Source organism: Podarcis tiliguerta (assembly GCF_965153285.1).
Source record: "Podarcis tiliguerta genome assembly, chromosome: 9".
NCBI lineage: Eukaryota > Metazoa > Chordata > Lepidosauria > Squamata > Lacertidae > Podarcis > Podarcis tiliguerta.
In genome coordinates, this window is record NC_139542.1 from 13,120,163 (window position 1) to 13,133,050 (window position 12,888).

Genomic DNA, 12,888 nt, shown 5'->3' on the forward strand with positions numbered 1-12,888 from the left:
TTGAAATAGGAATGCAGATAATGCAAAAACCCATGTCTGCCTTCATAGCCTTTGGCCCAATTCCCTTGCTCCTCCCGCCCAACGGGAACTAAATTCAACTAGTTGCTCCTATATTTGTGCACGTTCTGCCTCCACTACCAGAATGCAGATTGCAAGCACCACGAGGGAAGCACCTACCCTGTGGGTTTATACTACCTGCAAAGCTTTATGTAAATCGACAGCACAATATTCCAGTTACGATTAACATTCATTACAGTGCTCTTTGTCAATCTGGCATGGATTTGCAAGTGCAATTAGCATAATCACATATATTTGTTATTTATCGGTACATATTTAATACGGTCATTGACATTTCTATCATTGGGCTAACGAAGAAAATCTGAAATTTCAGAGATTTGTTTCGGACGTTGTTAGCAACAGACACCACTTTGGAATACCGTGTTGCTGCTCAGGGGAATGCAGCATTTTGGCACTTCTGGGGTTTTAAATGCTGATTGATGCCCCAAAACGTTTCCAACTGAGCGATGGGCTGGCCACCGTTTGTCAAAATACATGCCTCTACTGGTTCGCCCTGGAAGTCTGGGCTGCAGAGCCTTCGTGGTGATTAAACAAAGAAACTGCTTTGTATCGATTTGGACAATAGGCCCATCTAAGCACAGTTGCTTAGGCTTAAAAGCTTCCCCTACACCAGGTGTGGGGACACTTCCCTGCCTGAGGGCCACAATCCTTTCTGGGGAAGCTTCCAGGGGCCACATAACAGTGGTGGTCAAGGCCAGAGGCAAACGTGGTCAAAGCAGTAGATGTCAATTTACACCTTTGGACACAACTCTCTACCCTCCATCAATGCAAGCAAGAGGCATGATCAGAGTTGAAGGACCCATTCCAACCATGCAAAAACACTGGAGGAGGATGTGAAGCAAGGCCGGTGAGGGTTGTGGTCTGGGTGGAGTGCCAAGGGCCAGACAAAGCCCTGAAGGGCCACATTTGTTTGGGCTGAAAGTTCCCTGCCTCTGATCTACCACTGACTGGCAGGAGTCCTTGACCACCTGGAGGTGAAGAGGACTGACCATCTGCATACGAACTTTACCACTGGGCACTGCCCTTCCCAAAGGACAATGGATTTTGCACTGGGGGAAGGAGGATTAAATCTGGGGACAGGCCTGTGCTATTTGCATTAATAAAAAGTCTAAGGACACGTATTCAGATATGCAATGGGCAAAACCATTAGTTGATTCCAATGGAACTAGGCCTGAAGACAGCAGTGAATCTTTTCGAGCCTAGGTTCCCGCATAGCTGTAGTTTTGCTAACGTTAGGATTAAATCAGCAACTGGTAGCAGAGAGACGCAGGTTTAGATCTTGACCGCCTAGCCTTTCCAGAGCAGATCACTGAAAAAGACAACCAGCTTTTGCAGCACAGATACCAGGAGAGAATCAGTAATTCCTGGTAACCCATAAATCCACAGCAGAGTCAACTTTTTTTAAAAAAAATATGATTTGGATCAAACTGGTAAAAATTGGAAAGAACAAAGCTGCTGTGAACATGCTCGTTTGAGTCACTTAATTAAGTTTTGCTGCTGCTTGGCAGGAAGCCTTTCTCGCAGAGCGAGGGTGTGCTGCCATTGGTCTTGCTGCTTGAATTCATAATCACTAACTAGGGAGTAGAGTAACAACGGCTGCCTGCGACTGAGCCTCATGGGCTTGGGGGCTAAAATGCAGGGAGCCCCCTGCGCTTGCAGTGCCAATTACTGTGCTTCCCTGGAAAAAAGCAGCTTCGCTCAGGAAAGCGCTCCGTCCAGGAAACTGATAGCTCAGTTGGTTAGAGGATGGTGGCCATAACGCCAAGGTTGCAGGTTTGATCCCTGTATGGGAAACTTCATATTTCTGCACTGCAGGCTAGATGATCCTCAGGGATGAAGTTCATTACAATATGTTTGCTGTATCCTGATCACTAACTGCAATATTTTAATCGCACTTACTGCATTTTTATTTTAAATTCTATGGCAGGCATAGGCAAACTCGGCCCTCCAGATGTTTCTTCCTTTATTATCTTTATTATTATTAATTTTATACAGTATTACAGAAGGTTTTACAATCATAATAACCCAAATACAGTCAAGAGCATATCTCATATATGTTCAATTGTACCAAATTCTTCACAAAAACCCCTTGTTTTGCTCTTCATTAATATCATTCTCCTTTAGACTCCGTCATTTTAACCTCTTAAGTCACATATATATCCTGGCCCTCCAGATGTTTTGGGACTACAATTCCCATCATCCCTGCCCACTGGTCCTGTTAGCAAGGGATCATGGGAGTTGTAGGCCAAAAACATTTGGAGGGCCGAGTTTGCCTATGCCTGTATCAGTGAACCGCTCAGAGATTTTACTTTTGCAAAGAAGAAGAGAAGGCTAAGCGGCAAATAAATCATCTAAATAAATAAAAAAGCTGTAAACCTGTCCAGACAAAAGTGGCCAGCTGGGCCTCTGGCCTGAACACACATTGATGTTATCGTCTATTGGCAAGGGCTTCCAAATAAGCCTTATTGAAAATGAATGAAAGCAATACTGAGTGTGAATCCGGAATCAGTAGCTGCAGATGTTCCTGGTGGAATTTGCTCTGGCTCAGGAGTATGCAGGGACCTCTCCGCCCCAACAAACATGCTTAGGGGGCAGCTTAAATTGGGATCTTCTGAACTCAAGGGCCACTCAAGTAAAATAAAAAGCAATGCAGGTTTGTTACACAACACCGAGAGTTAATCAAAAATAATCACAGCTGGAGTTTTTAACCACAGTGCTATCATTTTCTTTTTAGAAAACCGCAGCTCCCATTCTCTAAAAATCTAGGATGAACTCAGTTTCCTTGAGAAATTTGGATTCCCATGGTTCTGCAGCTCATTTGCAACTAAGGGCAAGAAGGTAACTATGTACTGGGCACAGGATTTCACTTTCTGTGAATCCTGGCGTTGTTTCTTTCCCAAAGGAAGATTCCAGTCCTCATGACTATAGAAAATATAGGTTGAGAGTGTGGGGATAACGATTGCTCAAATCTTGGAAGCTAGCAGGGTTTCCGATTAAGATTTCTAGCAATCAAGGCTAGGCAGGGAGGGCTTTAGTGTTCTTCACAGCTCTTCCTCCCTTCCCAGGACTAACTAAATCATATTTTTTTAAAGGCTGAAAGTTGAAGGATAAATTAGGCAAAATAAGAAAAACAAAGGAGAAGAGAAGTATTTGCTGTTAGCATTTCAACTTTTTCTCTTCCCTCCCTCCACAAACAAGTCTCTCACCTGGGAAACTGAGAGACCCTGGTGAAAACCAACACCTAACCCCTAGAGTTCTTGGGATGTGGTGCCAGGGCAACTTGGAGGCCCCCTGCCTATGTCCCTGATGCTATGTTTGAGGCCGAATTTGCTCTTCCTTCTATTAACCGAAACGTATTTCCTGTGCCGAAAGGAAGAACTGCAGGTAGACATCTTTACAACCCCTGCAATTCCTCATCTTTTCCATCAGTGCAAGCAGGTAAAGGTAAAGGGACCCCTGACCATTAGGTCCAGTCGTGGCCGACTCTGGGGTTGCGGCGCTCATCTCGCTTTATTGGCTGAGGGAGCCGGCGTACAGCTTCTGGGTCGTGTGGCCAACATGACTAAGCCGCTTCTGGAGAACCAGAGCAGCGCACGGAAATGCCGTTTACCTTCCCACCAGAGCACTTTGATGTGCTTTCAAACTGCTAGGTTGGCAGGAGCAGGGACCGCGCAACGGGAGCTTACCCTGTAACGGGGATTCGAACCGCCGACCTTCTGATCGGCAAGTCCTAGGCTCTGTGGTTTAACCCACAGCGCCACCCATGTCCCAAGCAAGCAGGAGGCAGCTTACAAACAGCTTATTCAAATCTGTTCGATCTGCACAAGTTAAGCAAATGATTCTGGATTTTTTTGGACACAGGACTTGGATTGATTAGCTGCAATTTCTTTTAACGTTCTATTGGAAAGTGCAGAATACACACGCCCTGATTTTAAGGATAGTTGCAACTATTTGGAAGATTGTATAACTGTCTTCTCAGCTTTTCTGAACACGAAAGGCAGCTGTCCTGTTCGTGCAAAGGACTGCTTCAAAAATTATAGTGCAGACCATGGAAATTAGCATTTCAGAGCATTGCTCCTCTCCCAATGAATGCAACAAACATCTGTTTTGGAAGTTGATCACATCTGTGGTTATAAATCCCAGCTCTGCTATTTGAGTCAAACCATTTGTTTCCATTAAAATGTTACCGAGTGTTAAATTTCATTGGATTTAACAAGTATTATTAGCACAAAGTATTGAATTTGCGGTCACATGCACTGCTAGAGTCCAATTTGTTAGATGTTTGTGCTGTGCCTTAATGATTTCCATTTTATAAAAGGTAGCTAAGTCACCTTGCAGGATACTGGCTTGGTCTTGTATGGATTGATAGTCTGCAGACAAAATGCAAAAAAAACTCAGGAGCAATTTAAAAGGAAAAAAAGATACACTACCTTCCCATTACCAGCTTCTTCCAAGCTTTGCATGTGCTGGAAAATACCTTCTAAGATTTCAAGAACAGATTTCAAGCGTCCGCTCTTACCAATCCTCACTCCCAGTTTAGCCATGCAGCCCCAGAGTTTGCCTAAGCAGCAAAGAACAAGCCACCTTCCTTGGAGAAGTGCGCTCAGTATCCACAACCTTCTCCCTAAGAAAACCTAGAGGAGTTTCCCAGGAACCGTGGGATTCTTAAAGAACTCCATTTGAATAGCTGCTGGTGTTGTGCTGGGCTTAAGGTCTGTAAGGCCTGGTTCCAAATTCTTGGTTCCAAAGTCCTGTTTAGTGATGTGAGGTGAGAATATTCTCCGGAGAATATTCTCGTGAATGATAATATTCTCGAGAATATTCTCTGCTGGAAAGTTCTCCGGAGAATATTCTCCACAAACATTTAAAAAATCTAGTAAATAATAAATCAAGCTGTGATATTGCCATTGTAAGTAATGAATAATTATTTTTTTTGATCCAGTTACATTACTGGGCATTGTGTCATTCACCATTGGCAGTTCTGAAATGTGAGCTACAGAAACCTTTTTTTTTTTTTAGTTTTAAAAATGCTATTCATTTAATTTGATGAACATTTGAATTCCTATGTATTTCAACTGTATGTAATAGGCTTGGTGAGTAACGTGAGTCATTCATGCTGAATTTTCAATTTCAAGTTTGGTGCAAAAAAAAAAAATCAAAAAATGTGAATTCACTGCATTGCCCCATTGAATAAAAGTATCTTTACAGTTTTTGGTTGCCATCTGAACAAGTTTACCCATGAACAAACATGTATATTAACTAATTATATCATTTTCAATGCATTAAAATGAATATTCTCCTATTTTAAATGAAAATTCTCTAATATTCTCATTAATCGAGAATATTCTCCAAAAGATTATTCTCGAGAATTTAGTATCACTAGTCCTGTTCATCAAAGTGACAATGGGATAACCCTGCAAAAACAGGGATGGGGTAGGCATGGTCCTCTAGTTGTCTGGACTCCCAACAGTCAGGGATGATGGGAGCTGAAGCTCAACATCTAGAGGACCACACATGTTTTAAGAATTATGGTGCTGGGGGAGACTCTTGAGAGTCCCATGGACTGCAAGATGATCAAACCTCTCCATTCTTAAGGAGAACAGCCCTGAGTGCTCACTGGAAGGACAGATTGTGAAGCTGAGGCTCCAATACTTTAGCCACCTCATGAGAAGAGAAGACTCCCTGGAAAAGACCCTGATGTTGGGAAAGATTGAGGGCAAAGGAGAAGGGGACGACAGAGGACAAGATGGTTGGACAGTGTTCTCAAGCTACCAGCATGAGTTTGACCAAATTGTGGGAGGCAGTGGAAGAAGAGTTTGGATCCCAACAGTCAGGGATGATGGGAGCTGAAGCTCAACATCTAGAGGACCACACGTGTTTTAAGAGTTCGGCTGTGAACTGAACATGAAAGCTACCTTCATTAGAAAACTTTAGTTCACAGCACTCTTTGCAAGGCACCCTGGGACACGCTGCATTTCTTGAAGTGAACTCAAAAGTACTCTAACACATTTTTCTACCAGGAAAGGGGAACAGTCTTAAAAGTCTGTAAAAGGCAGCTGCTGTGTATCTAATGTAATTTCATCCAAAACTGTAATCGGTAATAGTCTTGCTCCCTTCATACCCTGGCCATAATAATAATAATAATAATAATGATAATAATAATAATAATACAAAGTAGTTTTGGCCCCGACAGAAGCTTTGTGTCTTCCTGTTATGCTTATTTGCATTTTATTTTAAAGGAAAGGAAAGCTGAAGAAAAAAGTTGAATGACACCGATAAAGAAACAGGTCTGTTATCATGCACGATAGCTGCTCAAGACAAAAAAAACATTAACAAAAGCAAGTTCGCAGTTCTCTCATTTGGGCCAAACATTTTTGTGTCATGCTAACACACATGCAGAAGCAAATGTTCCAGACATGCTGGTTTAGTTCATGCGAGAAGAAAAACATACCTTTAAAGGGTTTCTAAATTGCTTCGTCAATATCGAGTCTCACCTTTAGTGAACAACTGTCGTTCGCGCCCCCCCCCCACCACTTACTGGTGCCAATTCCAATGGAAAAACTTCAGCTAACAATGAATATAAAGGGCTGGAGTATTGATATCATAGGTCAGAGGCCAATACATTTTGTTCTGGTTGGAATTATCATGTTTATAAGGTATGCTCTGATTTAAGTTTCCAGAATTACTACCATTATTATTTTAAAGGGACAGTTCGGCCCGCCCCCCCCTCCCAAATGTCCCCAAACGTGGGTTTAAAATAAGAAGCCTGGTCCATGCTCTCCTGAAACCATCTCAAAGCTTGCTAATAGAATCTTTGTTAAGAAGTGAGAAAGAGAAAACCAAGAGGCTCCTTCCCACCCCATGGCTCTCTGCCTGTTAAGGATTCTGGCTCCCAGAGGGCAACAGCGGTTGCTCTCATGCCACTTCAGAGAAGTATAAGACTTCCTGTACTTACACACTTCCATAAATACAAATGTTTGGTCTGTGCAGTGTGGCTATAGCTTTGCAGGTTTTCCAGAGTGGCACAGGTGCAAATGCAGTGGTAAGCAGGTAAAGTGACCGTACCTTAGGAGAGTCAGTGTGGTGTAGGGTTTAATTGCTGGAATTTGGGGCTGCAAAGGCTTGGGTTCATATCCCTGCTCCGTTCTGAAGTTCACTGGGTGAACGTGGGCCAGCCACTATCTCTCAGCCTAGTCCAGTGGTTCTCAACCTGTGGGTCCCCAGAGGTTGCTGGACTACAACTCCCATCATCCCTGAGCTCTGGCCTTGCTAGCTAGGCGTGATGGGAGTTGTAGTCCAACAACATCTGGGGACCCACAGGTTGAGAAAGGCTGGCCTAGAGCATTTCACGGGGCTCCTGCAAGGGTAAAGGAGGTATGGGGTGGCCCTGATCTCCCTGGCAGGCTAGAAAAATCTAGCAAACTGATAGCGGGTAACACACTTTTCTGCAGGAGGCTTGTGAATGTTAAACAATTGGCTAGACAATTTTGGGTCATGGCAAACAAACAAGAGCCAGGTCCCATTCCAAAGCCCTGTTCTTATAAGTCGCTGACTGAAAGCTGCCAGCACTGATGTCTTGACTTCCTTTTGGTCTTGTTTTTGGTTAAAACCAGAACGTTCAGCTAAAGCCCCTTCTACAGTTTGAGAGCCTCTATGCAGCAAATATACAGCTATACAGCACCCTAAAAAGAAAAGACATCACCTTGCCAACAAAGGTCCGTATAGTTAAAGCTGTGGTTTTCCCAGTAGTGATGTATGGAAGTGAGAGCTGGACCATAAAGAAGGCTGATCACCGAAGAATTGATGCTTTTGAATTATGGTGCTGGAGGAGACTCTTGAGAGTCCCATGGACTGCAAGACGATCAAACCTCTCCATTCTGAAGGAAAACAGCCCTGAGTGCTCACTGGAAGGACAGATTATGAAGCTGAGGCTCCAATACTTTGGCCACCTCATGAGAAGAGAAGACTCCCTGGAAAAGACCCTGATGTTGGGAAAGATGGAGGGCACAAGGAGAAGGGGACGACAGAGGACAAGATGGTTGGACAGTGTTCTCAAGCTACCAGCATGAGTTTGACCAAATTGTGGGAGGCAGTGGAAGAAGAGTTTGGATTTGGATTTGATATCCCGCTTTATCACTACCCTAAGGAGTCTCAAAGCGGCTAACATTCTCCTTTCCCTTCCTCCCCCACAACAAACACTCTGTGAGGTGAGTGGGGCTGAGAGACTTCAGAGAAGTGTGACTGGCCCAAGGTCACCCAGCAGCTGCATGTGGAGGAGCGGGGAATCGAACCCGGTTTACCAGACTACAAGACTACCGCTCTTAACCACTACACCACACTGGCTCTCAGTGTGGAAGCCAAGAGTGCCTGGCGTGCTCTGGTCCATGGGGTCTCGAAGAGTCGGACATGACTAAACGACTAAACAACAACAACAACATGCAGCAAATGACTCCTGGGACTATCTCTGGACGCTCTCTTGACTCACGGCAGGAGCGTTTGCTCACTCACGCTGCTCTGAACAGAGCAAGCTGCTGGTCCTATACGGAAGGCAAACAGAGTGCCACCAGTTTTGTGTGAAACTGTTTCAGCATACATGCAAAATGATGAGGATAAATGAAACGTGCAGCCCATCCCGCCCCCCAAATGCATAACAAAGGCCCCTTTGCAAGCGCAGACCTGTTCTTTGGGATGCAGCGAGCTCACTGGTTGCCGGCTCTGTACCTGAGGGTCCAGGAGGCAGCGCATACGGCAGAGAAGATGCTGGGGCTCCCGGCCGGCCATGCTGGAAGGAGGCACCAGAAGGAGGGGGAGGAGGAAGAGAAGAGCTGGGGTTCAAGCTGGTGGGCGAGGGCTGGGGCTGGGCTGGGTACAGCGGGGAGGGCATGGAGGTGGGAGGGTTAGCGGGCATGTAAGGAGGATTGGGGTTAGCGTAAGAGGCCGAGGCAGGAGGGGGTGGCGGAGGTTGTTGCTGGTGGGGCTGATAGAGCGACGGTCCCCCCGTTCCGAAAGAATACTGCTGCGCTGGCTGGCAAGCTACATCGGAGAGGCGTGGGGGGAAAGGAGAAGGTTATGTTAGTAAAGTGAGGCCCGGCTGAAAAGGGAAAAAACACAGCCCTCCTAAGAGGGGCTGCAGGTTAAGCATTCCAGATAAAGGTTCCTGCTTTAATATGGAAGATAAAAACGGAAAATTATTATTAATTAAGTTTGCATACAACACCCGAAGATCACAGGGCGGGGCACTACATAAAAATACAAAATGAGAACACAGAATGCGTAATAAAACGAGAACAAAAGCAAAACAAAGCAATCCCCCCCCCCCCCACAGACACATTTAGAATCGTGGGGTAGGAGAGCTTTGGGGGGAAATCACACCTGGCAACCTATGCGCCCCTTTGGTCTCAGATAGTACATGGGTAGAGGAGCCCAGGACACAAATTTTCCCAGCCATCTAGCTGCTATGGTGGCACATTTACCAGAAGTAATGTATTTAGCCTTCACTCTGGAAGTGCATACCCTGTTTGACCAAACTAAGCCTCCTAAACATGGGTAAATAAGGCAAATGAGCCTCCGTAGCCATTAGAGCAGGCATAGGCAAACAGCCCTCCAGATGTTTTGAGACTACAATTCCCATCATCCCTGACCACTGGTCCTGTTAGCTAGGGATGATGGGAGTTGTAGTCCCAAAACATCTGGAGGGCCGAGTCTGCCTATGCCTGCACTAGAGGGCCAGGAACATTTGTGTCCCAGATTTTTTAGACTCGTCTACCCAAAGGGGCACATTGGTCACCAGATGTGAAATGTATTGGCATTGTTTTCAGCTCTCCTACCCCACTAGGAAGCCATATAACGTTAATTGGCCAAAAAGCCTGGTTGAAGAGGAACGTTTTCGCCTGGCGCCTAATCTCTAATAATCGATCTCTAGGTCAAGGATGGGGGAATCTGTTGCCCGTGAGATGATGCTGCCGAATGCGACCCAGAGGGCCACAGGATCTCCCCTTCCCTGCTCTAGGGGGCTAAAAAGAGACAAGGGTGACGGGGGGCGGGGAGAGACCAACGACATGTATGCAGCTCACCCTCCCTGAATAATTTAGAAGACACATTGTTCAGCCAAGTGCCATTTCTTCCTTAGAAATCGCAACCCTTAATGTTCAACAATTCTTTGACTCGTCTCCCTGCTCCCCACCATGCTGCCTGGCAGAAATTGCTTGGATGTTAAGTGCTGTTACCAGATGAGTTATTAAGGGGCGATGGGGAGAGAAGAAATCAAATGAATATCACAAGGTTGCAGCTATTTCACTGCAAAATCCATAGCTCATTTATTTAATGCCTCTATGATGCCTGAAGAGAAATTTGTCAAACCCAAAGGGAACCTGAGCAGCATGGTGGGCTGAGAACTGAGTTACAGGGAGAGGGGGAGGGAGGGAGGGAGGGAGAGAGAGAAGGAAAGAAGGAAGGAAGGAAGGATGGAAGGAAGGAAGGAAGGAAGGGCAGGTTTAAGTTCCTTTACAGTCATAAAAGACACAAGCCATTCCGGGCTCTTGGGATACAATGGGGAAAATAATCCAAGTTGCCATATCATTCACAACATTGGTGTGGATTCAGCTAACTGGATGCTCTAGCAGAAGCCAGTGCAAGTACCACAACAAACCTCTTACCATCCAATCTGCCTTGCCAGGGTGTGTGTATGATACTACTACTACTACTACTACTAGTAGTAGTAGTAGCAGTAGTAGTATACCACCCTTCATCTGCAGATCTCAAGGTGCTGACGGAATGAGCGTATTCTCACAACTTCCTCCTTCAGCTCTATGTACTTTTCAAGGGAGAAAGATGTGACCACTTTGACCCCCTTGTGACCACGGCAGCGGTGATGGGGAAGGGGTGGTTCAAAGGCTTCGTGGGTACCAGGGGAAGATCTCCAGGGTTGCCACAACAACAAACCTAGGTTTATAGCACACCAATCTCAAGTGATAAGAATAAGGGGGGAGGGGATACTAGGAAGATTGTGCTACTTACGTTGTGGATACGCTTGTTGTGCTGCGACCTGAGAGTACATATTGTAAGCAGGAGGCGCCGGCTGATGTGGTGGTGCGCTGGGATTAACAGTCCCTGGCATAAACCCTGGAGGAGGAGGGTTTTCCCCCTGGGGAACAAATTGGGAAGAGAAGAAAGGTTTGGTTTGGTTAGGTGCATAAGAAGCGAAGCCTTGGCCCAGAATGACAGTTTGCAAAGTTAAAAGTCCTGCTCTCAAAGCACTCATTAGCTCACACACAATTCTTTTCCACTTCCCACCTTACTTTGAATGTAAAGACAGAACATGCAACAGGGTGCCCAAGAAACTGGCAATATCCACCTGCAATGCCGAAAAATGGAGAAAACCTAACGTGCGCTGAATTCATTATGGGGAATGGGACGGTCAACTCAAGGTGCTTTTAAGGGCTAAATCATTTATTCAATTTGTTAGGGAGGGAGAAATGTGGCGGGGAGGAATTAAGCCCACCTGTTCCCCCAGTGGAAACCATGGGGGCCTTGTTGATTGAACTCAAAATCTGATTCGCAGGCCAGAAGACATCTTGAAATACAGCAAGGCCGGCTGGGAAATCTGATTGAACTGAAACCTGTGCCTACTTCCCAGATGGCCAGGAATGCGCTGAGAATTGCAAAGTGTGTATATAAAAAAAAGGTGATGGGAGCGGGGAGGGAGCATAGGAATGGCATAGAAAGGGATGATGTGTGCAAGTGTCCAGTTTTTATTTTAAAAAAAATAATAACAAGGAGAGCAGATCCTGCTCAATGTTATACCTGTGTCTCAGAGGGAGAGGCTGCAGGAGGATGGCTGGGAAGGGCAGTGGGGGTTTTGTTACTCCAGGTAGTGACAGTAGGGGCAACTCTAACCTGAATTGAACAGAGAGATACCAATCATGGAAAAATAAAACGAAATGGAAAAAGAAGAATAAAAAGGTCCGAAAGGGTGTCAAAACAGCCAGAATGCTCAAAAAATGCCCACACCAAACAATGCCAACCCCCTATTTGCCATGCTGCTTAACAGTTATGATTGTTTAAGACCTCGATCACTGTATTCGTAGGAGCCAAGCAGTCAAGACAAGGCAGCACGGGGACAGAGAAGAAGCTCGGGGGAAGAAGGCAGCGAACGCTCAGCAGTGATTTAGATTTCACCTGGTTAGTGCTGTTGGATTGACTAAGATGCTTTTATTTTGTCATGTTTTGCATTCCTAACAAGCTGCAGTCTCGGTGCCAAGTGCTGCTTGTCTAATACTCGACTGGATTGTTTTAAAACACAGGAACCGACAGAGAGCCCTGTGGAAGATATGAACTCCCAAAGCATACAAGTGGAGAACGTGGGCTGAGGGTGGGGGAGACACAAACATACACAGCACACCTGGCCATACAAAACTCAGCGTGGGCAGCAGACTGCTCTGTGACTATTGCAGCTGCTGGGTTGGGATAATGCCATGCAGTGCTTTTATGTTTTTGTTAAAAAAACAAACCGAGGTGCCCGTGTTTATATTGATGAGTGCCATGGGTGCCAGCACAAAATGGCTGCTATGGGCAGCAAAAAGAGGTGATGGAACTCTGTGCCAATGAGTGCTGTCGCACAAACAAAAGGCCTGATGATATTACAGTGGTACCTCATGTTAAGAATTTAATTCGTTCCGAAAGTCCGTTCTTAACCTGAAACAGTTCTTAACCTAAAGAACCACTTTAGCTAATGGGGTCTCCTGCTGCCGCCGCACGATTTCTGTTCTCATCCTGAAGCAAAGTTCTTAACCCGAGGTACTATTTCTGGGT

General features: G+C 45.5%; 1 protein-coding gene across 30 annotated transcripts in view; it reads right to left on the reverse strand.

Annotated features, from left to right (window-relative positions):
* The window catches only part of SEC31A (SEC31 homolog A, COPII coat complex component), a 68,881-nt gene that overhangs the window by 14,636 nt on the left and 41,357 nt on the right, over positions 1–12,888 (reverse strand). For 4 of the 30 annotated variants that reach the window (XM_083398199.1, XM_083398197.1, XM_083398198.1 and 1 more), the window contains 3 exons: positions 11,095–11,221; positions 8,800–9,111; positions 4,410–4,448 (listed from right to left, as the gene is read on the reverse strand). In XM_083398199.1, the coding sequence (XP_083254325.1) occupies positions 4,410–4,448; positions 8,800–9,111; positions 11,095–11,221 (478 nt within the window). Of the gene's footprint in view, positions 1–4,409; positions 4,449–4,936; positions 5,579–5,908; positions 7,730–8,514; positions 9,112–11,094; positions 11,222–11,880; positions 11,974–12,888 lie in introns of those variants that run through there. The other 26 variants (XM_083398220.1, XM_083398221.1, XM_083398201.1 and 23 more) reach the window with 11 other exon arrangements.